This window comes from Blennius ocellaris, assembly GCF_963422515.1.
Source record: "Blennius ocellaris genome assembly, contig: SUPER_24_unloc_1, whole genome shotgun sequence".
Taxonomy (NCBI): domain Eukaryota; kingdom Metazoa; phylum Chordata; class Actinopteri; order Blenniiformes; family Blenniidae; genus Blennius; species Blennius ocellaris.
The window spans coordinates 666,550-693,282 of record NW_027662310.1 but is presented as its reverse complement, the minus strand read 5'-3'; the positions used below and the strand labels follow the sequence as shown (position 1 = coordinate 693,282).

At 48.7% G+C, this 26,733-nt stretch overlaps 1 protein-coding gene across 1 annotated transcript in view; it reads left to right on the top strand.

Moving 5' to 3' along the window:
• The window catches only part of LOC308147873 (glutamate receptor ionotropic, kainate 5-like), a gene marked incomplete at both ends in the record, with an annotated part of 63,173 nt that overhangs the window by 26,917 nt on the left and 9,523 nt on the right, over positions 1–26,733 (top strand). The window contains 7 exon segments of the mRNA XM_080521248.1: positions 10,868–10,981; positions 11,170–11,279; positions 15,861–16,034; positions 17,773–17,938; positions 18,045–18,270; positions 21,253–21,381; positions 22,200–22,321. Of these exon segments, the coding sequence (XP_080377374.1) occupies positions 10,868–10,981; positions 11,170–11,279; positions 15,861–16,034; positions 17,773–17,938; positions 18,045–18,270; positions 21,253–21,381; positions 22,200–22,321 (1,041 nt within the window).

Genomic DNA, 26,733 nt, shown 5'->3' with positions numbered 1-26,733 from the left:
AAGAGACGAGAGAGGAGAAGAGAGGACAGAGAAGAGAGGAGAAGAGAGAAGAGAGGAGAAGAGAGGAGAGAGGAGAAGAGAGAAGAGAGGAGAGGAGAAGAGAGAACAGAGGAGAAGAGAGAAGAGACGAGAGAGGAGAGGAGAGGAGAAGAGAGGAGAAGAGAGAAGAGACGAGAGAGGAGAAGAGAGGAGAGGAGAAGAGAGGAGAGGAGAAGAGAGGAGAGGAGAAGAGAGGACAGAAGAGAAGAGAGGAGAGGAGAAGAGAGGAGAGAGGAGAAGACCTTTAACCCAGTCCTTTATTTTCACCCTTTTTTTTTTCTTTACAATTTTTTTTTTTTAAAGAAAACTCATACAAAGATGATAGGAATTGAAAGTAAAAGATAAAATACTGATATACATGCAGTGAAAAAAAAACAAACAACAATGGAGAAAAAAACACACACACACACACACACACACACACACACACACACACACACACACACACCCACACACACACACACACACACACACACACACACACACACACACACACACACTAGAAGTGCAGCAGTAGTTCTTCCTGCTCTATGGCAAACAGAACCGACAGTCCAAACAGAAACAGTCTCTCAGATTGGACAGTGTTTAGTAGAAGGTGAACTCCACCCTGAGTCCTGCAGCCACCAGGCCTCTGAAAACCTGCAGAGCCTCATCAGACCTGCACCCTGGCTTCTGTTGGCCGTGATAACCAGATTCCCATTTTCGCCTGTCCTATGAGGAAGTTAACCAGACAGATGTTTCTGCGTTGGGCTGCAGAGTACTTTGGTCCAAGTATGAAGAGGGTACTGTGGAAACCATGGTCTAACTGGTCAACCACTGCTGCAGCAGAGCAAAGAGGGAACTCAGTCTCTGACAGTGCAGCCAGAGGTGATCCAGAGGTGATCTAGAGGTGATCCAGAGGTGATCCAGAGGTGATCCAGGGTTTCCTCGGCTTGGCAGAAAACACAACGACTGTCAGTTTGGGGATTGAGTCGTGCCTCATGTCTGTTTGTGGCCACGGCCCCATGTTCCACCCTCCACTGGAGATCCATGGCCCCATGTACCACCCTCCACTGGAGATCCACGGCCCCATGTACCACCCTCCACTGGAGATCCATGGCCCCATGTACCACCCTCCACTGGAGATCCACGGCCCCATGTTCCACCCTCCACTGGAGATCCATGGCCCCATGTACCACCCTCCACTGGAGATCCACGGCCCCATGTACCACCCTCCACTGGAGATCCATGGCCCCATGTACCACCCTCCACTGGAGATCCACGGCCCCATGTACCACCCTCCACTGGAGATCCACGGTCCCATGTACCACCCTCCACTGGAGATCCCCCCATGTACCACCCTCCACTGGAGATCCCCCCATGTACCACCCTCCACTGGAGATCCCCCCATGTACCACCCTCCACTGGAGATCCCCCCATGTATCACCCTCCACTGGAGATCCCCCCATGTATCACCCTCCACTGGAGATCCCCCCATGTACCACCCTCCACTGGAGATCCCCCCATGTATCACCCTCCACTGGAGATCCCCCCATGTATCACCCTCCACTGGAGATCCCCCCATGTATCACCCTCCACTGGAGATCCCCCCATGTATCACCCTCCACTGGAGATCCATGGCCCCATGTACCATCCTCCACTGGAGATCCATGGCCCCATGTACCACCCTCCACTGGAGATCCATGGCCCCATGTACCACCCTCCACTGGAGATCCATGGCCCCATGTACCACCCTCCACTGGAGATCCACGGCCCCATGTACCACCCTCCACTGGAGATCCCCCCATGTACCACCCTCCACTGGAGATCCATGGCCCCATGTACCACCCTCCACTGGAGTTCCACAGTGTGTTTCTCAATGGGGGCTTTGTACAGGGACCTCCAGCTGCCTCTGGGTGAGGACCCTGGTGCCAATGTCCCAGCCCACCTGGACTCCCGGACACCAGTCAGCGACACACAGTTCCTGACCTTTACTGTGACGATGTAGAGGTCCTTCTTCTTCAGCTTGGAAAAGTCAGAGAGTTTTGGTGTAGCGAAGGAGAGCAGAAGTCCATGGTCCACCTCCTGCTGACTCACTGCAGCACTGATGGACAGCTGTGGGAAGACGGAATCCATGGCTGATTGGTGGGATAATGCTTCCTTCCCCAGGGCCTCCCTGAAGGAGCCTGGCAAAGCTCTCATCACCTCCTCTAGCAGTTTTTCCACCAGTCTTTGTGATTTCAGCCTGATCTCATGACTCAACCTGGCTGCAGTCTTCCACTGTCCCGCCGTCCTCAGGTCCCCCAGCTTAGTCAGACCAGCTGATGTTAAGGCTCTCTGTATGGTCAGGGAGTGGAGTAGCCTGGCCTGGAGCATGGGGTTATGGAACAGTGGCTCCTCTCTTACATTTCCAAGCACCTGGGACGGGTCTCTCCGGGCATTGAACACAGTTTTCCAGGCTCTCAGGACTGACTGGTAAAAGACTGATGTGTTTGATAGATCTACTTCAGCCAGGTTCAGGAGGAACAGATGTTTGTTATAACTGAAGCTCCTGATTTTTCCCAGCAGCACAGATGCCGTTTGTGTCCATGTCTGTTCCTGGTGGTACAGGTAGCGCTGTGCAGTCAGGAGACGGAGGGTCTGCAGCCGGCTCTGGAGGTCGATCGGAGGGTCTGCAGCCGGCTCTGGAGGTCGATCAACCCTTGACCTCCCTCAGCCAGAGGAAGGTACAAGACAGAGGCTCTGGTCCAGTGAGCTCCGCCCCAGAAGAAGTTCACCAGTCTGGTCTGTATGTCCTTTATCAGGGCTGCAGGCGGTTCCAGCACAGTGAACCGATGCCAGAGCATCGAAGCAGCCAGGTTGTTAGCAACCAAAGTCCTCCCCCGGTAAGACAGCTGTGGCTGGACCCAGGTCCATCGAGACAATCGGGCACTGACTCTCTCTGCCAAACCTTCCCAGTTCTTCTTTTGGAAATCATTGGTTCCGAGAAAGACACCAAGACACTTCATTCCCTCAGTGCTCCACTGCAGCCCAGCAGGTAAAGTTGGCTGCTGATTGTTCCATTGCCCCAGAAGGAGCCCCTCACACTTGGCCCAGTTCACCTTGGCTGAGGAGGCCTTCTCATATAGGGTGAGTTTATTCTGCAGGGTCTGGATGTCTGCTGTGTGGGTTATAAAAACTGTTATGTCATCAGCATAAGCTGATAGCACCACAGTTCTCCCACTTCCTGGGATTGGTAGGCCTGGTAGACTGCTCCTGAGCTGAACCAAAAGGGGCTCGATGGCGATGCTGTACAGCATCCCGGACAGGGGACAGCCCTGCCGGATACCCCTCTGAACAGTGCGACCTGAAGTGATGCTACAGCTGAGGATTCTGGGTCTGAGAGAGCTAGAGAGGTAGAACCTGTCTAGCCTAGCTGCTCTCACCTGGTTGTTACTGATCCTGACCCAGGTGTACTCCCTGGCTTGTGGATGCTTCACTCTGAAGGAGTCCACCAGGTCCAGTTGGGTCACAGCTGTTCTGAGGGTCTGAGCTGATCGGGGGTGTGGCTCTTCTCCAATCCTGTCCATGGTGAAGTCTAAGGTGCAGTTAAAGTCCCCCCCCAGTATGATGTGGTCTTGGTGATGGTCTGCCAGTTTGTTTTTTAATAAAGTGAATAGATTGACTCTGTCTGCTCCAGTACTTGGAGCATAAAGATTGACAAAACAGAAGACAGAGTCCTCTGTCCTGGCCTGCACAATAATAAGACGACCCTGAACCACCTCAGTAACACCAGGACAGGAGCTGTGGTGGTGGTTCTAAAGAGCACAGCTCCCCCTGCACTGAGGTTGGTCCCATGACTGAGGTGGTAGGACCCCCCCCACCATAGACCCCAGTCTGTTTCGTCTGAGCTGACGGTGTGTGTTTCCTGGAGGAACAGCACATCTATGTTTTTTTGTTTAGCTAGCTCAGAGATGAGAGCCTTCTTCTGCCTGTCCCTCCCCCCATTCATATTCAGAGACGCTATATTGAGGCTCCTCATGAAGAAAGAGAGGGAGAGAGACAGGAGGACAGAAAAGACCAGAGAACTGTTAAAGAAGAGATGATCATCACTTCCTCTTCAGTCGCTTCACAGTCTTCACACTGTTCCTCCTCAGAGCTGTGATGTGCTTCTTTAATCTGAAGCCTTTCTTTTCATCATGCAGGTCAAAGCCGACCTGCTTCTGCTTCACAGTCCTCCTCCTCCTCCTCCTCCTCCTCCTCCTCCTCCTCCTCCTCCTCCTCTTCCTCCTCCTCCTTCTCCTCCTCCTTCTCCTCCTCCTCCTCCTCCTCCTCCTCCTCCTCCTCCTCCTCCTTCACCGTCCTAATGAACTTGTTAGAGTCACTGAAGTAATCTGTGACTTTAACCGACTTGTTGAAGGTCTGGTCCAGGAAGGCCTTGACCTCCTCCAGGGTATAAAGGTCAGTCTGCTGACTGACAGACCCAGTGGTTGAGGTGTTATCAGAATCCTCCTCCTCCTCTTCTTCCTCCATGTCCTCTTGGACTGAGAGACCTGAGACCTGGCTGCTGCTCAGCTCCTGTCCTTCATTCACTCTCACTACTTTACTGGAGTGGCTGCAAGAGGCTGCTTCCTCCTCCTCCTCCTCCTCCTCCTCCTCCTCCTCCTCCCCCTCCTCCTCCTCCTCCCCTGTCATCATGGCTGAGCTGTCAGTGATATCTTTACAGTGGGAAGACCTTTTGTTTCTTTTGCCCTTCACTAAGACCTTGGTCCAGTTCTGACCATCCTCTCTGCTCACTGCAGCTCCCAGAGCTGACGGTTCTCCCTCCGGAGCCTCAGTCTCCCCAGTCACCGTCCGAGGGCCCGCCGCAGCAGCAGCAGCCGCCGCAGCGGCGGCAGTAGCGGCACCGGCACCAGCAGGTGGGGTGTCAGCGACACCCGCGGCCCCAGCAAGCCCCCCCCCGGCAGCCGCCTCGGCCGCCCCCTCGCCGGTCTCCCGGCACTGTTTATGTGGACACGCCACGCGTTTATGTCCAATATCGCCACACTGGAAACATTTGGGCTGTCCAGAACTGGTGTCCACCATGTAGGACCCGTCCCCGTGTCTCACCCTGAAGGACACCTCCAGCGTCTGGGTCGGGGACTCCAGGAACATAAACACCTGCCTCCTCAGAGACTGCACATGCTTCAGTTTGGGGTCTCTGCACCCCAGATTGACAGTTTTAAACCCACTCGCCATTTTCCCAAACCTACGCAGCTCGTGTTCCAGCTGCTCGTTCTTAATGAACGGGGGGACTCCCGACACGGTGACCCGTGTGGACGGGACCGACAGCGGGGACACCTGGATGAAGGAGTCCCGGATCACCACTCCGCTCTCGATCAGCTGGAACACCAGAAACACCACCACCGCCTTGTTCATCCTGGACGCGTACAGGATCTTCTCAAAGCCGCTTTTCTCTGCTACGGCCAGCAGAACTTCCTCCACACTGACAGCTCCATCAGGCGGGACGATTCGAACCCCCTGACGGAGGGACGGAGCCGGCGTCTCGGGGGACGCCATGTCTCCCGGAGGAGACGCTCCCAGAGCAGAAACAGTGAAGAGAACGACTTACCTGACCATGCAGTGAAAACGCGTGAAGATCAGTAGAAAAGACAAATAAATAAATCCACACCGCAAAAAGTTTGGGAGAGTCTCACACACCTCCACCACCTCACTCACACTCACACTCACACCGGAAACGGAAACGAGAGAGAGAGAGAGAGAGAGAGAGAGAGAGAGAGAGAGAGAGAGAGAGAGAGAGAGAGAGAGAGAGAGAGAGAGAGAGAGAGAGAGAGAGAGAGAGATGTAAATCCAACACAAAGACACAGACTGGTTGAAATCATGGGATCGGCGTCCAGAGTTCAAACACAATAATAAAACACAGCAATATTAAAGTCAGGTTATTCTAACTACTCAGACTCTAAGTCTTACTTGGTTAAAGTCAGGTTATTCTAACTACTCAAACTCTCAGTCTTACTTGGTTAAAGTCAGTTCTTCTAACTACTCAAACTCTCAGTCTTACTTGGTTAAAGTCAGGTTATTCTAACTGATCAGACTCTAAGTCTTACTTGGTTAAAGTCAGGTTATTCTAACTACTCAGACTTTCAGTCTTACTTGGTTAAAGTCAGGTTATTCTAACTGATCAGACTCTAAGTCTTACTTGGTTAAAGTCAGGTTATTCTAACTACTCAGACTCTAAGTCTTACTTGGTTAAAGTCAGGTTATTCTAACTACTCAGACTCTCAGTCTTACTTGTTTAAAGTCAGGTTATTCTAACTACTCAGACTCTAAGTCTTACTTGGTTAAAGTCAGGTTATTCTAACTACTCAGACTCTAAGTCTTACTTGGTTAAAGTCAGGTTATTCTAACTACTCAGACTCTAAGTCTTACTTGGTTAAAGTCAGGTTATTCTAACTACTCAAACTCTCAGTCTTACTTGGTTAAAGTCAGGTTATTCTAACTGATCAGACTCTAAGTCTTACTTGGTTGAAGTCACGTTATTCTAACTACTCAGACTCTCAGTCTTACTTGGTTAAAGTCAGGTTATTCTAACTACTCAGACTCTAAGTCTTACTTGGTTGAAGTCACGTTATTCTAACTACTCAGACTCTAAGTCTTACTTGGTTGAAGTCACGTTATTCTAACTACTCAGACTCTCAGTCTTACTTGGTTAAAGTCAGGTTATTCTAACTACTCAGACTCTAAGTCTTACTTGGTTAAAGTCAGGTTATTCTAACTACTCAGACTCTAAGTCTTACTTGGTTGAAGTCACGTTATTCTAACTACTCAGACTCTCAGTCTTACTTGGTTAAAGTCAGGTTATTCTAACTACTCAGACTCTAAGTCTTACTTGGTTAAAGTCACGTTATTCTAACTACTCAGACTCTCAGTCTTACTTGGCTAAAGTCAGGTTATTCTAACTACTCAGACTCTAAGTCTTACTTGGTTAAAGTCAGGTTATTCTAACTACTCAGACTCTAAGTCTTACTTGGTTGAAGTCACGTTATTCTAACTACTCAAACTCTCAGTCTTACTTGGTTAAAGTCACGTTATTCTAACTACTCAGACTCTCAGTCTTACTTGTTTAAAGTCAGGTTATTCTAACTACTCAGACTCTAAGTCTTACTTGGTTAAAGTCAGGTTATTCTAACTACTCAGACTCTAAGTCTTACTTGGTTGAAGTCACGTTATTCTAACTACTCAGACTCTCAGTCTTACTTGGTTAAAGTCAGGTTATTCTAACTACTCAGACTCTCAGTCTTACTTGGTTAAAGTCAGGTTATTCTAACTACTCAGACTCTCAGTCTTACTTGGTTAAAGTCAGGTTATTCTAACTACTCAGACTCTAAGTCTTACTTGGTTAAAGTCACGTTATTCTAACTACTCAGACTCTCAGTCTTACTTGGCTAAAGTCAGGTTATTCTAACTACTCAGACTCTCAGTCTTACTTGGTTAAAGTCAGGTTATTCTAACTACTCAGACTCTCAGTCTTACTTGGTTAAAGTCAGGTTATTCTAACTACTCAGACTCTCAGTCTTACTTGGTTAAAGTCAGGTTATTCTAACTACTCAGACTCTATGTCTTACTTGGTTAAAGTCAGGTTATTCTAACTACTCAGACTCTATGTCTTACTTGGTTAAAGTCACGTTATTCTAGCTACTCAGACTCTATGTCTTACTTGGTTAAAGTCAGGTTATTCTAGCTACTCAGACTCTCAGTCTTACTTGGTTAAAGTCAGGTTATTCTAACTACTCAAACTCTCAGTCTTACTTGGTTAAAGTCAGGTTATTCTAACTGATCAGACTCTAAGTCTTACTTGGTTAAAGTCAGGTTATTCTAACTACTCAGACTCTAAGTCTTACTTGGTTGCAGTCAGGTTATTCTAACTACTCAGACTCTCAGTCTTACTTGTTTAAAGTCAGGTTATTCTAACTACTCAGACTCTCAGTCTTACTTGGCTAAAGTCAGGTTATTCTAACTACTCAGACTCTAAGTCTTACTTGGTTAAAGTCAGGTTATTCTAACTACTCAGACTCTAAGTCTTACTTGGTTGAAGTCACGTTATTCTAACTACTCAGACTCTCAGTCTTACTTGGTTAAAGTCAGGTTATTCTAACTACTCAGACTCTAAGTCTTACTTGGTTAAAGTCACGTTATTCTAACTACTCAGACTCTCAGTCTTACTTGGCTAAAGTCAGGTTATTCTAACTACTCAGACTCTCAGTCTTACTTGGTTAAAGTCAGGTTATTCTAACTACTCAGACTCTCAGTCTTACTTGGTTAAAGTCAGGTTATTCTAACTACTCAGACTCTCAGTCTTACTTGGTTAAAGTCAGGTTATTCTAACTACTCAGACTCTATGTCTTACTTGGTTAAAGTCAGGTTATTCTAACTACTCAGACTCTATGTCTTACTTGGTTAAAGTCAGGTTATTCTAGCTACTCAGACTTTCAGTCTTACTTGGTTAAAGTCAGGTTATTCTAGCTACTCAGACTCTCAGTCTTACTTGGTTAAAGTCAGGTTATTCTAACTACTCAGACTCTCAGTCTTACTTGGTTAAAGTCAGGTTATTCTAACTACTCAGACTCTCAGTCTTACTTGGTTAAAGTCAGGTTATTCTAACTACTCAGACTCTCAGTCTTACTTGGTTAAAGTCAGGTTATTCTAACTACTCAGACTCTCAGTCTTACTTGGTTAAAGTCAGGTTATTCTAACTACTCTCCGTGTGAAGAGGGGGGGATTAGGATCACAGGACTTTAGCTCCAACACATCTATATTTATCTAATTATCTATGCATATATACAAAATTTAAAGTATTCTCTTGTGTGTAACTATCAAATCTGCCTAAGTATTGGTGCAATGTTGAACTGCTGTGAATACTGAATTAATAAGGTTCAATCTTATTTTATCTCAAATGAATTAATTTACTGGAATATACACTGAATATAATATGAATTTGATTTGATTGAATATATTACCCTGTTCTGTTAACTGTAACAGGTATTCTGTAGGATTACTACATTTAAACTAAACATTTATTATAATGTTTTTTTTATTATTTGCCTTAACTTATTCTCCAAGATTAGAGGTAACGACAAGAAGCGTGGCAGGAATGATTGTGAAAGACCTGCTTTTTTTCTACACTTTCTTCATTGAATCAATAAATCCAGACATTCTAATATATGGGAGAAAACTAATTTTTTTACTGTTACAAATGGACATTTTTATTATGATAAAGTATTTTTTGTTTACCTATGAATTCCAATTCGGTCCAACGTTTTAATTAATCAATAAACCAAGGAAGTATCTAAATAAAATATGAAGGTCATGAGGTTTATGCAGATTTATCAGTTTGATGATGCATAACCTTGAATATTAAAAAGTACCGGTATTGGATTGATATGGGCGATACTGGCTCTGGATGTACTTGGTATGGGACCGATAGTCAACCTGGAGACAAACCAGGCCTGGTGACTGACGCCTGGACTCTCTAGCATGAAGCATCTAGCATAGAGCATCTAGCATAGAGCATCTAGCATGGAGCATCTAGCATAGAGCATCTACATAGAGCATCTAGCATAGAGCATCTAGCATGGAGCATCTAGCATAGAGCATCTACATAGAGCATCTAGCATAGAGCATCTAGCATGAAGCATCTAGCATGAAGCATCTAGCATAGAGCATCTAGCATAGAGCATCTAGCATGGAGCATCTAGCATGGAGCATCTAGCATAGAGCATCTACATAGAGCATCTAGCATAGAGCATCTAGCATGAAGCATCTAGCATAGAGCATCTAGCATAGAGCATCTAGCATGGAGCATCTAGCATAGAGCATCTACATAGAGCATCTAGCATAGAGCATCTAGCATGAAGCATCTAGCATGAAGCATCTAGCATAGAGCATCTAGCATAGAGCATCTAGCATGGAGCATCTACATAGAGCATCTACATAGAGCATCTACATAGAGCCCGGCTGTGAGTCACTGATTCAGGCTCACTCTGCTGCTATTGAAGTCGCTGGTGTTGAACCAGCAACCTTTCTCCTCTTGATGTTTGATCCAAACATCATTTACAGTCTGTCTTAGTTTTGTTTTTCTCATTACTATTAAACAATCTCCAAAACATCACTCGTCCTCTCAGGGCGCTGCTGATGGATGACGCTGTGTACTACCATGAGTACAAATCAAATACTCTGTGCAGTATCAGACCACACACACACACACACACACACACACACACACACACACACACACACACACACACACACACACACACACACACACACACACACACACACACAGCTAGAGCCTGATGTTAAATGAATCTTCTTGTTAAACAATTGTCTGTTAATTAAAGAGTGCGGAGGACTGAGGATGTAATCAGATTACCTCTTGGCTGGTGACACAGTCTGCCGCAAACCTCACACATTTTAATTAATGTTCATCAGAGCCAAACACCAGGATGAGGCCACAACCCTCACCTCACTGCTCTGAGATCAGATCCACAGTATATAGAGATGACTTGACCTGCCCTCCTCATGGTTCTCCTCATGGTTCTCCTCATGGTTCTCCTCATGGCTCTCCTCATGGTTCTCCTCATGGCTCTCCTCATGGTTTTCTTCATGGTTCTCCTCATGGTTCTCCTCATGGCCCTCCTCATGGTTCTCCTCATGGTTCTCTGTCCTGCTCTGAACACAATGATGTGAAGTGATTCTCCCTTTTACTCGTTACATTGTCGTCTGGCAGTAGAACATGAAACTAATTCACTGGAGGTGTGTGTGTGTGTGTGTGTGCGTGTGTATGTGTGTGTGTGTGTGTGTGTGTGTGTAGAAAGCTGACCTGGCTGTTGCTCCGTTCACGATCACCTCTGAGAGGGAAAAGGTCATCGACTTCTCCAAACCCTTCATGAGTCTGGGAATCAGCATCCTGTACCGAGTTCATCTGGTAACACACACACACACACACACAACTAATGCTAACAACAGCTATTGCTAACCACAAACTTATATGTGTGTGTGTGTGTGTGTGTGTCTGTGTGTGTGTGTGTGTGTGTGTGTGTGTGTGTGTGTGTGTGTGTGTGTGTGTGTGTGTGTGTGTGTGTGTGTGTGTGTGTGTGTGTGTGTGTTTTCCAGGGCCGTAAACCCGGATACTTCTCCTTCTTAGACCCCTTCTCTCCGGCGGTCTGGCTCTTCATGTTGTTAGCATACCTGGCCGTCAGCTGTGTCCTCTTCCTCGCCGCCAGGTGACTCGTCATTTTGCGTCCTGACTGTTTTCTTACTGGTTTCAGAAGGTTTGAGGGGGTTTCAAAACATTTCTTTTGGTGTCCGGTGGTTTCTGAAAGTTTGTTATGGTTTTTGAAGGTCCATCCAATCCATTATCTGCCACTTATCCAGGCCGGGTCAAGAGGCAGCAGTCTGAGCAGAGTTGCCCAGACTTCCCTCACCCAGACTCTTCCTCCAGCTCTTCTGGTGGAACCCCAAGGTGTTCCCAGGCCATAGAGAGACATAGTCCCTCCAGGTGTCCTGGGTCTGTCCTGAGGCCTCCTACCAGAGAGACATAGTCCCTCCAGGGTGTCCTGGGTCTGTCCTGAGGCCTCCTACCAGAGAGACATAGTCCCTCCAGGTGTCCTGGGTCTGTCCTGAGGCCTCCTACCAGAGAGACATAGTCCCTCCAGGTGTCCTGGGTCTGTCCTGAGACCTCCTACCAGAGAGACATAGTCCCTCCAGGTGTCCTGGGTCTGTCCTGAGGCCTCCTACCAGAGGGACATAGTCCCTCCAGGTGTCCTGGGTCTGTCCTGAGGCCTCCTACCAGAGAGACATAGTCCCTCCAGGTGTCCTGGGTCTGTCCTGAGGCCTCCTACCAGAGAGACATAGTCCCTCCAGGTGTCCTGGGTCTGTCCTGAGGCCTCCTACCAGAGAGACATAGTCCCTCCAGGTGTCCTGGGTCTGTCCTGAGACCTCCTACCAGAGAGACATAGTCCCTCCAGGTGTCCTGGGTCTGTCCTGAGGCCTCCTACCAGAGGGACATAGTCCCTCCAGGTGTCCTGGGTCTGTCCTGAGGCCTCCTACCAGAGAGACATAGTCCCTCCAGGTGTCCTGGGTCTGTCCTGAGGCCTCCTACCAGAGAGACATAGTCCCTCCAGGTGTCCTGGGTCTGTCCTGAGGCCTCCTACCAGAGAGACATAGTCCCTCCAGGTGTCCTGGGTCTGTCCTGAGGCCTCCTACCAGAGGGACATAGTCCCTCCAGGTGTCCTGGGTCTGTCCTGAGGCCTCCTACCAGAGAGACATAGTCCCTCCAGGTGTCCTGGGTCTGTCCTGAGGCCTCCTACCAGAGAGACATAGTCCCTCCAGGTGTCCTGGGTCTGTCCTGAGACCTCCTACCAGAGAGACATAGTCCCTCCAGGTGTCCTGGGTCTGTCCTGAGGCCTCCTACCAGAGGGACATAGTCCCTCCAGGTGTCCTGGGTCTGTCCTGAGGCCTCCCACCAGAGAGACATAGTCCCTCCAGGTGTCCTGGGTCTGTCCTGAGGCCTCCTACCAGAGAGACATAGTCCCTCCAGGTGTCCTGGGTCTGTCCTGAGGCCTCCTACCAGAGAGACATAGTCCCTCCAGGTGTCCTGGGTCTGTCCTGAGGCCTCCTACCAGAGGGACATAGTCCCTCCAGGTGTCCTGGGTCTGTCCTGAGGCCTCCTACCAGAGAGACATAGTCCCTCCAGGTGTCCTAGGTCTGTCCTGAGGCCTCCTACCAGAGGGACATGCCAAGAACACCTCCCTGGGGAGGCGTTCATCCCAAAGAGATTCCCCAGCCACCTCAGCTGCTCCTCTGGATGTGGAGGAGCAGCGGCTCTACTCCGAGCTCCTCCCTGGTGACTGAGCTCCTCCCCCTATCTCTAAGGGTGACTGAGCTCCTCCCCCTATCTCTAAGGGTGACTGAGCTCCTCACCCTATCTCTAAGAGTGACTGAGCTCCTCCCCCTATCTCTAAGGGTGACTGAGCTCCTCCCCCTATCTCTAAGGGTGACTGAGCTCCTCCCCCTATCTCTAAGGGTGACTGAGCTCCTCCCCCTCTCTCTAAGGGTGACTGAGCTCCTCCCCCTATCTCTAAGGGTGACTGAACTCCTCCCCCTATCTCTAAGGGTGGCTGAGCTCCTCCCCCTATCTCTAAGGGTGACTGAGCTCCTCCCCCTATCTCTAAGGGTGACTGAGCTCCTCCCCCTATCTCTAAGGGTGACTGAGCTCCTCACCCTATCTCTAAGGGTGACTGAACTCCTCCCCCTATCTCTAAGGGTGGCTGAGCTCCTCCCCCTATCTCTAAGGGTGACTGAGCTCCTCCCCCTATCTCTAAGGGTGACTGAGCTCCTCCCCCTATCTCTAAGGGTGACTGAGCTCCTCACCCTATCTCTAAGGGTGACTGAGCTCCTCCCCCTATCTCTAAGGGTGACTGAGCTCCTCCCCCTATCTCTAAGGGTACGCCCAGCCACCCTACGGAGGAAGCTCATTTCAGCCGCTTGTATCCGGGATCTGGTTCTTTCGGTCATGACCCATAGTTCATGACCATAGGTGAGGGGAGGAACGAAGATCGACCGGTAAATCCAGAGCTTCGTCTTTTGGCTCAGCTCCTTCTTCACCACGACGGACTGATATAACGACTGCATAAGTACAGATGTTGCGCCAATCTGCCTGTCGATCTCACCCTCCATCTTCCCCACACCTCCACCTGTGACAAGGGCTCTCCACTGACCTGAAGGGGGCAAGCTACTTTTTTCTGGTGGAGAACAATGGCCTGGGATTTAGAGGTGCTGATCCTCATCCTAGCTGCTTCACACTCGGCTGTGAACTGCGTCAGTGCACGCTGAAGGTCCAGGTTTGATGGAGCCAACAGAACCACATCATCTGCAAAAAGCAGAGACAAGGTCCCCAAACCGGACCCCCTCCGGCCCCCGGCTGTGCCTAGAGATTCTGTCCATATATATGAAGAACAGAACCGGTGATAAAGGACACCCCTGCTGGAGGCCAACGTGCACTGGGAACAGGTCCGACTTACTGCCGGCAATGTGAACCAAACTCCTGCTCCGGGAATACAAAGACCGAACAGCCCTCAACAAAGGGCCCTGGACTCCGTACTCCCGGAGCACCCCCCACAGGACATCCCAAGGGACGTGGTCAAACATCTTCTCCAGATCCACAAAACACATCTGGACTGGTCGGGCAAACTCCCATGAACCCTTGGTCGCGTTCCACGACCAGGATGAAAACCACATTGTTCCTCTTGGATCCGAGGTTGGACTAACGGCCGGACCCTCCTCTCCAGTACCCTGGAATAGACTTTCCCGGGGAGGCTGAGGAGTGTGATCCCTCTGTAGTTGGAACACACCCTCCGATCCCCCTTCTTGAAGAGAGGGACCACCACCCCAGTCTGCCAGTCCAGAGGTACTGTCCCCGCCCGCCACGCGATGTTGCAGAGACGAGTCAGCCACGACAGTCCCTGCACATCCAGAGACTTAAGGAACTCTGGGCGAATCTCATCCACTCCCGGTGCCTTGCCACCGAGGAGCTTCACAACAACCTCGGTGACTTCAGCTTGGGTAATGGACGAGTCCACCTCTGAGAACCCAGCCTCTGCTTCCTTAGTGGAAGACGTGATGGTAGGATTGAGGATGTCCTCAATGTATTACTTCCACCAGTGCAGAGGTACCAGAGAAAACATCCCCAGTTGAGGTCAACAGCTCCCCACCTCCACTGTAAACAGTGTTTGTGAAAAACTGCTTCGCCCTCCTGAGGCGCCAGACGGTTTGCCAGAATTTCCTCGGGCCGACAGATAGTCCTCCTCCATGGCCTCCCCGAATTCCTCTCAGACCCGGCAACCCCAGAAAAGTGTGCAGCCCCTGTCAAGGAGCTGGATTCCAGAGTCCAAGTGGTGAGCCCGACCATATCTAGATGTATCTCTCAACCTCCCGCACAAGTTCAGGCTCATTCCGCCCCAGCGAGGTCACATTCCATGTCCCGAAAACCAGCTTCTGTGTCCAGGGATCTGGTTGTCGAGGCTCCTGCTATCGACTGCCACCCAATCCACACGGCAACTCTCTGTGGGTGGTAGGCTCATAGGACGAAGAAGAGGGGCCCACATCGTCCTTTTGGCCCCACGGGCAAGGGTCTGAGAGGTGTGCCTTACCGGGAGACGTCACTCTTCTCTTTGATTATCCATTGTGGCTTTTTGAATTGCTTTTAGTCTGACTCATCACATAGGACCTGTTTGCCTTGTGAGATCCTACTGGGGGGGTATAACATCCGCCAACAACATAACTCCTAGGATCATTCAGGTACTCAAACTCCTCCACCAAGATATGGTAGGAGTTCAAAGGGGAGTGTTTTCAAAGGTGTCAGACTGTCTGGTTTCCGAAGGTAGACAGTTTCATAAGGTTCCAGGTGTTTTCAAGTTTCTAACAGTTTCTGAAGGTTCCAGAAGTTTCCAGACAGTTTCCAAATGGTTCATAAGGTTTCAGGAGGTTTTAAGTTTCTGACGGTTTCTGAACATTCTATGTGGTCTTTGTTCTTCTGGTGTTCTGATTGGTTCCCGATTGGTACCCATCTGATCAAAGTTTCGCTGGGTGAAATCAGAGAACAAACCTGGCTTAGATGTTTTAGGTTTGCATGTCTCCTCAGCAGAATTGAAAGTAACTAAGCACAAATACTCTGGTCCTGTGCATCATCAGTACTTTCACTCCAGAGTGAAAAGTAGAAACCAGAAGCAGGAAATTTCCTACTCTGAACATTTACTTGAATCAAAATCATGGCTGGAGATTTTATCATGGGTTTCTCCCCACAGACTCAGCCCCTACGAGTGGTACAACCCTCACCCTTGCCTGCGGGAGCGTCGTGATGTGTTGGAAAACCAATACACGTTGGGGAACAGCCTGTGGTTCCCGGTGGGCGGCTTCATGCAACAGGGCTCAGAGATCATGCCACGGGCGCTGTCGACTCGCTGCGTTAGCGGTGTCTGGTTCGTACCTGCTCACCTTTCATTCCTTTCGCCCCAACGCCAGTCTAACGCTGTCCGAGGCTGGAGACTACTGAGAGCTGGGTGGAGGGGGTTGGGGTGGGCACAGATGGGGTTGTATAGGTTTCAGTGTAGGTGGGGTTCTGGTAGATGGGGTTTGAGGTGGATACGGGTTGGGTTGTGTAGTTTTATGGATAAATGGGGTTTGGTGTGGACGGGGTTGTGATAGACAGGGGTCGAGGTAGATGATTGTGGGGTGTATGGGGGTGGATTGTATAGGAGTCTCAGTAAATGGGGTTGGGAATACGGGAGGTTTGGTTAGATGGGGTGGGGTAGTTTAGAGTTGGGGTGGGTGGGTTTCAGGAAAGATGAACATGGCAGAACCCTCAGAGGTGACAGCTGAAGGTCAGCAGAACCCCCCCCCCCCCCCCCCAAGAGGCTTTACGCGACACTGCCCCCCTGCTCCCCCCCGAGTAAGTGGAGGTAAGCAGCAGATGGTGGATAGATTTAATGTGAAGCTGATGGTTCAGTTTGTGCCTCCTGGTTCAAATCTTCTTTGCGAGCTTTCTGCTTGAATAAGAAATCATTTCACCCTCTGACGGTTTTATGGTTCATTTCAGTTCAGTGTTTGGAAAAAAAAAAGACCTTTTCTTTAAATGAAACATGATCAAGTCAATGAGTTAAACCAAAGTATGAAGACGGTTGGATTAAAATTCCACACTTCATGTGTTCCCTAAAAACATCCTCCAGGAATAGAACCTGGTCCCTCTGAGTGGTGCCTCCAACATGGCTGCTGTCGTCAGACTGCTTCCACCAGAGGACGTTTCAAATGGCGTCGCTGCTGCTGGTCACCTCCAGAGGGCAACACGTCCCTGTTCTGCCCCTCTTGGGGGCAACAGACACTGTTACCCCACAGCTATGTAGGTTGATTTTAGGGAATCAGGTTCAAGTTCTGAGTTATACTGTTTTGATCTTTCCAAAACACACACACACGCACGCACGCACGCACGCACGCACGCACGCACGCACGCACACACACACACACACACACACCCTCCCTATGGTCTTTGGAGCAGATGGTGGGGGGTTCTGGAAGTGTCATCATCATCTTTTCTCTGACAGCCTCATCTGGAGATCGGCCTCGTAATGTTGCTGCAACATACTGTGTGTGTGTGTGTGTGTGTGTGTGTGTGTGTGTGTGTGTGTGTGTGTGTGTGTGTGTGTGTGTGTGTGTGTGTGCGTGCGTGCGTGCGTGTGTGTGTGTGTGTGTGTGTGTGCGTGTGTGCAGGCTTTCTTCTATATGTGTGTGTTGAAAAGATCAAAACGGTTTTAGAGGTGAGAACTACCAACAGGCTGACAGGTCTCAGAAAGGGACGCTAACACCTATTAAAGCTCTATAATGCTAAATACAGGCTAATGCTAATGCTACTTCTGGATTTTAATTACGTCAATAATTAAACAACAGTTAGTTTTGGCATGATACAGAAGTTTGTAGCTTGGGTCCATTTGAGGATTGTTGCTGATGAAATACTCCAGTGATTACAGCTCGGTGATCACTGAATGAACACTGAACGATGCTAATGCTAAGGCTATCAGGTACTTGAGAGGATTAGTGAACAGTTTTTTTTATAGATAATGCGAATGCTAACTGGAGGCTCAGTGAGCCCAACAAAAATGCTCCACTTGTTTTAAAAAATGGATTTACTCCACTTTCCCTAACCCCTCCTCCTCGTTCCTCCAGGTGGGCGTTCACGCTCATCATCATCTCGTCCTACACAGCCAACCTGGCAGCGTTCCTCACGGTCCAGAGGATGGAGGTCCCCATCGAGTCCCCCGATGACCTGGCGGACCAGACCAACATCCAGTACGGGACCATCCATGGAGGCTCCACCATGACCTTCTTCATGGTGAGAGCGTCCACACTCCGTCAGGAGAGAGCTCACTTACTTCCATTAGCATTAGCATTAGCATTAGCATTAGCATGGCTCCTCCATTATCCCCCTGGTCCTGCAGAACTCCAGGTACCAGACATACCAGCGTATGTGGAACTACATGTACTCGAAGCAGCCCAGCGTGTTTGTGAAGAGCACCGAGGAGGGAATCGCTCGTGTGCTCAACTCCAAGTACGCCTTCCTGATGGAGAGCACCATGAACGAGTACTACCGCAGCCTCAACTGCAACCTGACGCAGATCGGGGGCCTGCTGGACACCAAGGGATATGGCATCGGCATGCCGCTGGGTGAGTCCTGGAGGAACCACAACATAGGGAAGAGCTTCCATTTTCAGCTGTTTCACCTGCTTGTTGGGTTTCAGTGTGTCGTCTCTCGTTATCTCTTGGTGTCTCGTTGCCTCTCATTGTCTCTCATGGTCTCTCATGGTCTCTCATGGTCTCTCATTGTCTCTCATTGTCTCTTATGATCTCTCATGGTCTCTCATTGTCTCTCATGGTCTCTCATTGTCTCTCATGGTCTCTCATGATCTCTCATGGTCTCTCATTGTCTCTCATGGTCTCTCATTGTCTCTCATGGTCTCTCATGGTCTCTCATTGTCTCTCATTGTCTCTTATGATCTCTCATGGTCTCTCATTGTCTCTCATGGTCTCTCATTGTCTCTCATGGTCTCTCATGGTCTCTCATGGTCTCTCATGGTCTCTCATTGTCTCTCATGGTCTCTCATGGTCTCTCATGATCTCTCATGGTCTCTCATTGTCTCTCATGGTCTCTCATTGTCTCTCATGGTCTCTCATTGTCTCTCATGGTCTCTCATGGTCTCTCATTGTCTCTCATGGTCTCTCATGGTCTCTCATGATCTCTCATGGTCTCTCATGATCTCTCATGGTCTCTCATTGTCTCTCATTGTCTCTCATTGTCTCTCATGGTCTCTCATGGTCTCTCATGGTCTCTCATGGTCTCTCATGGTCTCTTATGATCTCTCATGGTCTCTCATTGTCTCTCATGGTCTCTCATGGTCTCTCATTGTCTCAGTGTTTTGGTGTTTCTCTTTGTCTCTTGGTGTCTTGTTGTCTCTCTCGTGTTTCCTTTTGTTTTGGGGTTTCAGTCACATCTCATTTCCTCTGGGATTCATTCTTTCTGTCAACCTCCCTGAGCTCCTCCATTCCTTTCTTTCCTGAGTAAAGGCCCCTGCAGACTCCCTTTCTCAAGCCACAAGAACAAGATGACATTTCGAAATTGACGTCAGCAAGCTGCCGAAAAAAAAGCTTTTTAAGAAGGACTGTTCATGCTCCGCAAGACGCCCCCTCACAGCAGACCACGCCCCCACAGCAGGCCACGCCCCTCACAGCAGCCACACGTCTGTGAAGCGGCGTTTTCACTTTTCAACTCCAGTTTCTTTCTCTCCTCCTGTCAGAAACATTTCTCTGAACTGGTTCGGTAATAACAGAGTTTTTGTACGAGCGCCATGTTGGTCTGGTTTTAACTGGAGGAGCTGACGGCTTTGAGTGATGCGTTCAGGTGCATCACGACATTTTAATGAGCTGCGGCGCTCAGACAGTAGCGATGTTAGAAGCTAAATATGACTGATGGTGATTAGAGAGCTGGAACCATGAGCAGCACACGGCAGTGCTCAAGTTTCGTCTTGTTCTTACGGAGTATGAATTGTCCTTTAACCAGGTGGACTCTGGTGCTGCTGTTGTTCGCACATTGAATCCATCCTGACTCCAATTTAGCTGTGGTCTGCTTCCAGCCACCGTCTGGCGAGGCCGGCCTCGTCACCTGCCTCACACTTGTGCAGCGCATGCATTAGCATGTTTAATGCAGGATAGAGGGACAAATGTGTGGCACTGCTCTGAATAAAGGCAGCTCAGGCCTCTGCTGATGCTAACATCACCACCTGACACCAAACTGTTAGCATTGCCTTAAAATGCGAGACTTCATGTGATGGAAGAAGATGCTCTATAATCTGATGTTAGAGGAGGAAGATGCTCTATAATCTGGTGTTAGAGGAGGAAGATGCTCTATACTCTGGTGTTAGAGGAGGAAGATGCTCTATAATCTGGTGTTAGAGGAGGAAGATGCTCTATAATCTGGTGTTAGAGGAGGAAGATGCTCTATAACCTGGATGTTAGAGGAGGAAGATGCTCTATACTCTGGTGTTAGAGGAGGAAGATGCTCTATAATCTGGTGTTAGAGGAGGAAGATGCTCTATACTCTGGTGTTAGAGGAGGAAGATGCTCTATAATCTGGTGTTAGAGGAGGAAGATGCTCTATAATCTGGTGTTAGAGGAGGGAGATGCTCTATAATCTGATGTTAGAGGAGGAAGATGCTCTATAATCTGGTGTTAGAGGAGGAATATGCTCTATAATCTGATGTTAGAGGAGGGAGATGCTCTATAATCTGATGTTAGAGGAGGAAGATGCTCTATAATCTGGTGTTAGAGGAGGAAGATGCTCTATAATCTGGTGTTAGAGGAGGAAGATGCTCTATAATCTGGTGTTAGAGGAGGAAGATGCTCTATAATCTGGTGTTAGAGGGGGAAGATGCTCTATAATCTGGTGTTAGAGGAGGAAGATGCTCTATGATCTGATGTTAGAGGAGGAAGATGCTCTATAATCTGGTGTTAGAGGATGAATATGCTCTATAATCTGATGTTAGAGGAGGGAGATGCTCTATAATCTGATGTTGGAGGAGGAAGATGCTCTATAATCTGGTGTTAGAGGAGGAAGATGCTCTATAATCTGGTGGTAGAGGAGGAAGATGCTCTATAATCTGATGTTAGAGGAGGAAGATGCTCTATAATCTGGTGTTAGCGGAGGAAGATGCTCTATAATCTGGTGTTAGAGGATGAATATGCTCTATAATCTGATGTTAGAGGAGGAAGATGCTCTATAATCTGATGTTGGAGGAGGAAGATGCTCTATAATCTGGTGTTAGAGGAGGAAGATGCTCTATAATCTGGTGGTAGAGGAGGAAGATGCTCTATAATCTGGTGGTAGAGGAGGAAGATGCTCTATAATCTGGTGTTAGAGGAGGAAGATGCTCTATAATCTGGTGTTAGAGGAGGAAGATGCTGCTTAACACAGTTAGCTTTAGCATTAGGATGAATGTCTTCTTGGTTAAAACCAGCTATAGATAGTGCTAGAGATCTCTGCTCTGTGGATTTGCTAGGCTTGGGTGAAGAGTTGCTGAGCTGCTGTCTCCCACAGTCACAGGTCGGCCAGTGCTGATGGTGTACTACAGTGTAGTTCCTACTCTCATCCAACAGGTTCACCCTTCAGAGACGAGATCACGTTGGGGATCCTCCAGCTCCAGGAGAGCAACCGGCTAGAGATTCTGAAGAGACGCTGGTGGGAAGGAGGGCAGTGTCCCAGAGAGGAGGACCACCGGGCCAAAGGTCAGGACTCCACTTCCTGCCCCTGTTTACACCACAACCATCTCAAGCAAAACAAAAGCATGTATGTTGAGTCAGTTTATGTGATGACAGTGCTCAGAATCACTGATGAAACCTGATAGTTTTATAGTTGACGGTCACCGTAAGAACCATCCTACTGTCCATCTGTCCATACCAGGGGTCGCGACCTCCACCACAAGAGCCTCTTCCCACTGAACTGCAACTCTGGGAACCACAAAACCCCCTTGACATCAACATGAAGATAACACTGCATATCTTACCACAAAACCAGGCCTTTAAAATGATTCAGATGTATAATGAATTCTCTCAATAATCATGACTGGACCCTGGTGTTCCACTGGGCACATGACCAGAACCACTGCACTATAGTGGCTGACTGGGAGGCGACAAGCACCTTCCCTTCCACCCTCTCAATGTTCTGAACGTCCATCTGACAAACCACGGTTTCTCACTGTTTCTGCTGTTTCAAGGAAAATGGAAGTTGTTTTCAAAACGTCGTGTGAACAAGAAACTTTTCTGAAATGAAAACACAAAATGATACATTTGAAATGTTGTGGTGTAAACATGGCCTCAGAGTGATTTCTTCCTTCCTGGTTTAAGGTACTGCCAAGATAAAAGACATTTAAAAAACGTCTCTGAGGCGTTTCACAACCTGATCAAACTCTTTTAGACAATCACATGACAATGTTTCTCCATTTTGTTTTCTTTGTTAAGAAAAACCTGCTTTCTGATTAGTTTTGATCCCGATGACATGCCAGTCAGCCAATCAGCTGGTTTGATTCTCCACCCCTCCCCCACAGGGCTGGGGATGGAGAACATTGGTGGGATCTTCGTGGTTCTGATCTGCGGCCTCATCATCGCCGTCTTCGTGGCCATTATGGAGTTTGTTTGGTCGACTCGCAGGACGGCTGAGACAGACGAGGTGAAACTCTTCCTCCTCTTCCTCCTCTTCCTCCTCCTCTTCACCAGTGTTGCCACAGTTACTTTAAAAAAGTAATCTGATTATTGATTACTAGTTACTCCTATAAAAAGTAACTTTTTTACTTCACCGATTACTTATTTTTAAAAGTAACTAGGTTAAATTACAAGTTACTTTCGTAGTTATTTTCAGCACCTGCCGACAACACCCCATTGTCTGAACATTGTAGACAGACAGAACCAAAGGTGTCAGACATTTGTCTTTGACGGGCTCAAAATTACACAACATGCACACACTCAGAAGGCAATAAGAACACAACATGCACACACACAGAAGGCAATAAGAACACAACATGCACACACTCAGAAGGCAATAAGAACACAACATGCACACACTCAGAAGGCAATAAGAACACAACATGCACACACACAGAAGGCAATAAGAACACAACATGCACACACTCAGAAGGCAATAAGAACACAACATGCACACACACAGAAGGCAATAAGAACACAACATGCACACACTCAGAAGGCAATAAGAACACAACATGCACACACACAGAAGGCAATAAGAACACAACATGCACACACACAGAAGGCAATAAGAACACAACATGCACACACACAGAAGGCAATAAGAACACAACATGCACACACATAGAAGGCAATAAGAACACAACATGCACACACTCAGAAGGCAATAAGAACACAACATGCACACACATAGAAGGCAATAAGAACACAACATGCACACACACAGAAGGCAATAAGAACACAACATGCACACACACAGAAGGCAATAAGAACACAACATGCACACACACAGAAGGCAATAAGAACACAACATGCACACACATAGAAGGCAATAAGAACACAACATGCACACACTCAGAAGGCAATAAGAACACAACATGCACACACATAGAAGGCAATAAGAACACAACATGCACACACATAGAAGGCAATAAGAACACAACATGCACACACTCAGAAGGCAATAAGAACACAGCATGCACACACTCAGAAGGCAATAAGAACACAACATGCACACACATAGAAGGCAATAAGAACACAACATGCACACACTCAGAAGGCAATAAGAACACAGCATGCACACACACAGAAGGCAATAAGAACAACAACATGCACACACTCAGAAGGCAATAAGAACACAACATGCACACACACAGAAGGCAATAAGAACAACAACATGCACACACACAGAAGGCAATAAGAACACAACATGCACACACACAGAAGGCAATAAGAACACAACATGCACACACACAGAAGGCAATAAGAACACAACATGCACACACACAGAAGGCAATAAGAACAACAACATGCACACACACAGTAGGCAATAAGAACACAACATGCACACACACAGAAGGCAATAAGAACACAACATGCACACACACAGAAGGCAATAAGAACAACAACATGCACACACACAGAAGGCAATAAGAACAACAACATGCACACACACAGAAGGCAATAAGAACACAACATGCACACACACAGAAGGCAATAAGAACACAACATGCACACACACAGAAGGCAATAAGAACACAACATGCACACACACAGAAGGCAATAAGAACACAACATGCACACACACAGAAGGCAATAAGAACACAACATGCACACACACAGAAGGCAATAAGAACACAACATGCACACACACAGAAGGCAATAAGAACACAACATGCACACACACAGAAGGCAATAAGAACACAACATGCACACACTCAGAAGGCAATAAGAACACAACATGCACACACTCAGAAGGCAATAAGAACACAACATGCACACACATAGAAGGCAATAAGAACACAACATGCACACACACAGAAGGCAATAAGAACACAACATGCACACACTCAGAAGGCAATAAGAACACAACATGCACACACTCAGAAGGCAATAAGAACACAACATGCACACACACAGAAGGCAATAAGAACACAACATGCACACACACAGAAGGCAATAAGAACACAACATGCACACACTCAGAAGGCAATAAGAACACAACATGCACACACACAGAAGGCAATAAGAACACAACATGCACACACACAGAAGGCAATAAGAACACAACATGCACACACACAGAAGGCAATAAGAACACAACATGCACACACTCAGAAGGCAATAAGAACACAACATGCACACACTCAGAAGGCAATAAGAACACAACATGCACACACTCAGAAGGCAATAAGAACACAACATGCACACACTCAGAAGGCAATAAGAACACAACATGCACACACACAGAAGGCAATAAGAACACAACATGCACACACTCAGAAGGCAATAAGAACACAACATGCACACACACAGAAGGCAATAAGAACACAACATGCACACACACAGAAGGCAATAAGAACACAACATGCACACACACAGAAGGCAATAAGAACACAACATGCACACACACAGAAGGCAATAAGAACAACAACACTCATAAGAAAATAAGGGCGAAGGGAAAGAACCGGCTGTAAGTTGTTCAGTTCTTGGGATTCTGTTTCCTCTGCTGTCGAAGGCTGTGACTGCAGGAAGGAAGGATTTATTTTATATTGTTTGTTTGGCCAGTGTATCTTCTGCCTGATGTAAGGAGGGTGAAGGAGTGATGGAGGGGATGGGAGGAGGATGAAGGAGTGATGGAGGGGATGGAGGGAGGGTGAAGGAGTGATGGAGGGGATGGGAGGAGGGTGAAGGAGTGATGGAGGGGATGGGAGGAAGGTGAAGGAGTGATGGAGGGGATGGAGGGAGGGTGAAGGAGTGATGGAGGGGATGGGAGTAGGGTGAAGGAGTGATGGAGGGGATGGAGGGAGGGTGAAGGAGTGATGGAGGGGATGGAGGGAGGGTGAAGGAGTGATGGAGGGGATGGAGGGAGGGTGAAGGAGTGATGGAGGGGATGGGAGGAGGGTGAAGGAGTGATGGAGGGGATGGGAGGAGGATGAAGGAGTGATGGAGGGGATGGGTGGAGGGTGAAGGAGTGATGGAGGGGATGGAGGGAGGGTGAAGGAGTGATGGAGGGGATGGAGGGAGGGTGAAGGAGTGATGGAGGGGATGGAGGGAGGATGAAGGAGTGATGGAGGGGATGGAGGGAGGGTGAAGGAGTGATGGAGGGGATGGAGGGAGGGTGAAGGAGTGATGGAGGGGATGGAGGGAGGGTGAAGGAGTGATGGAGGGGATGGAGGGAGGGTGAAGGAGTGATGGAGGGGATGGGAGGAGGGTGAAGGAGTGATGGAGGGGATGGGAGGAGGGTGAAGGAGTGATGGAGGGGATGGAGGGAGGGTGAAGGAGTGATGAAGGGGATGGGAGGAGGGTGAAGGAGTGATGGAGGGGATGGGAGTAGGGTGAAGGAGTGATGGAGGGGATGGAGGGAGGGTGAAGGAGTGATGGAGGGGATGGAGGGAGGGTGAAGGAGTGATGGAGGGGATGGAGGGAGGGTGAAGGAGTGATGGAGGGGATGGGAGGAGGATGAAGGAGTGATGGAGGGGATGGAGGGAGGGTGAAGGAGTGATGGAGGGGATGGAGGGAGGGTGAAGGAGTGATGGAGGGGATGGGAGGAGGGTGAAGGAGTGATGGAGGGGATGGGAGGAGGGTGAAGGAGTGATGGAGGGGATGGAGGGAGGGTGAAGGAGTGATGGAGGGGATGGAGGGTGGGTGAAGGAGTGATGGAGGGGATGGAGGGAGGGTGAAGGAGTGATGGAGGGGATGGAGGGAGGGTGAAGGAGTGATGGAGGGGATGGAGGGAGGGTGAAGGAGTGATGGAGGGGATGGAGGGAGGGTGAAGGAGTGATGGAGGGGATGGAGGGAGGGTGAAGGAGTGATGGAGGGGATGGAGGGAGGGTGAAGGAGTGATGTAGGGGATGGGAGGAGGGTGAAGGAGTGATGGAGGGGATGGGAGGAGGATGAAGGAGTGATGGAGGGGATAGAGGGAGGGTGAAGGAGTGATGAAGGGGATGGGAGGAGGGTGAAGGAGTGATGGAGGGGATGGGAGTAGGGTGAAGGAGTGATGGAGGGGATGGAGGGAGGGTGAAGGAGTGATGGAGGGGATGGGAGGAGGGTGAAGGAGTGATGGAGGGGATGGGAGGAGGGTGAAGGAGTGATGGAGGGGATGGAGGGAGGGTGAAGGAGTGATGGAGGGGATGGAGGGTGGGTGAAGGAGTGATGGAGGGGATGGAGGGAGGGTGAAGGAGTGATGGAGGGGATGGAGGGAGGGTGAAGGAGTGATGGAGGGGATGGAGGGAGGGTGAAGGAGTGATGGAGGGGATGGAGGGAGGGTGAAGGAGTGATGGAGGGGATGGAGGGAGGGTGAAGGAGTGATGAAGGGGATGGGAGGAGGGTGAAGGAGTGATGGAGGGGATGGGAGGAGGGTGAAGGAGTGATGGAGGG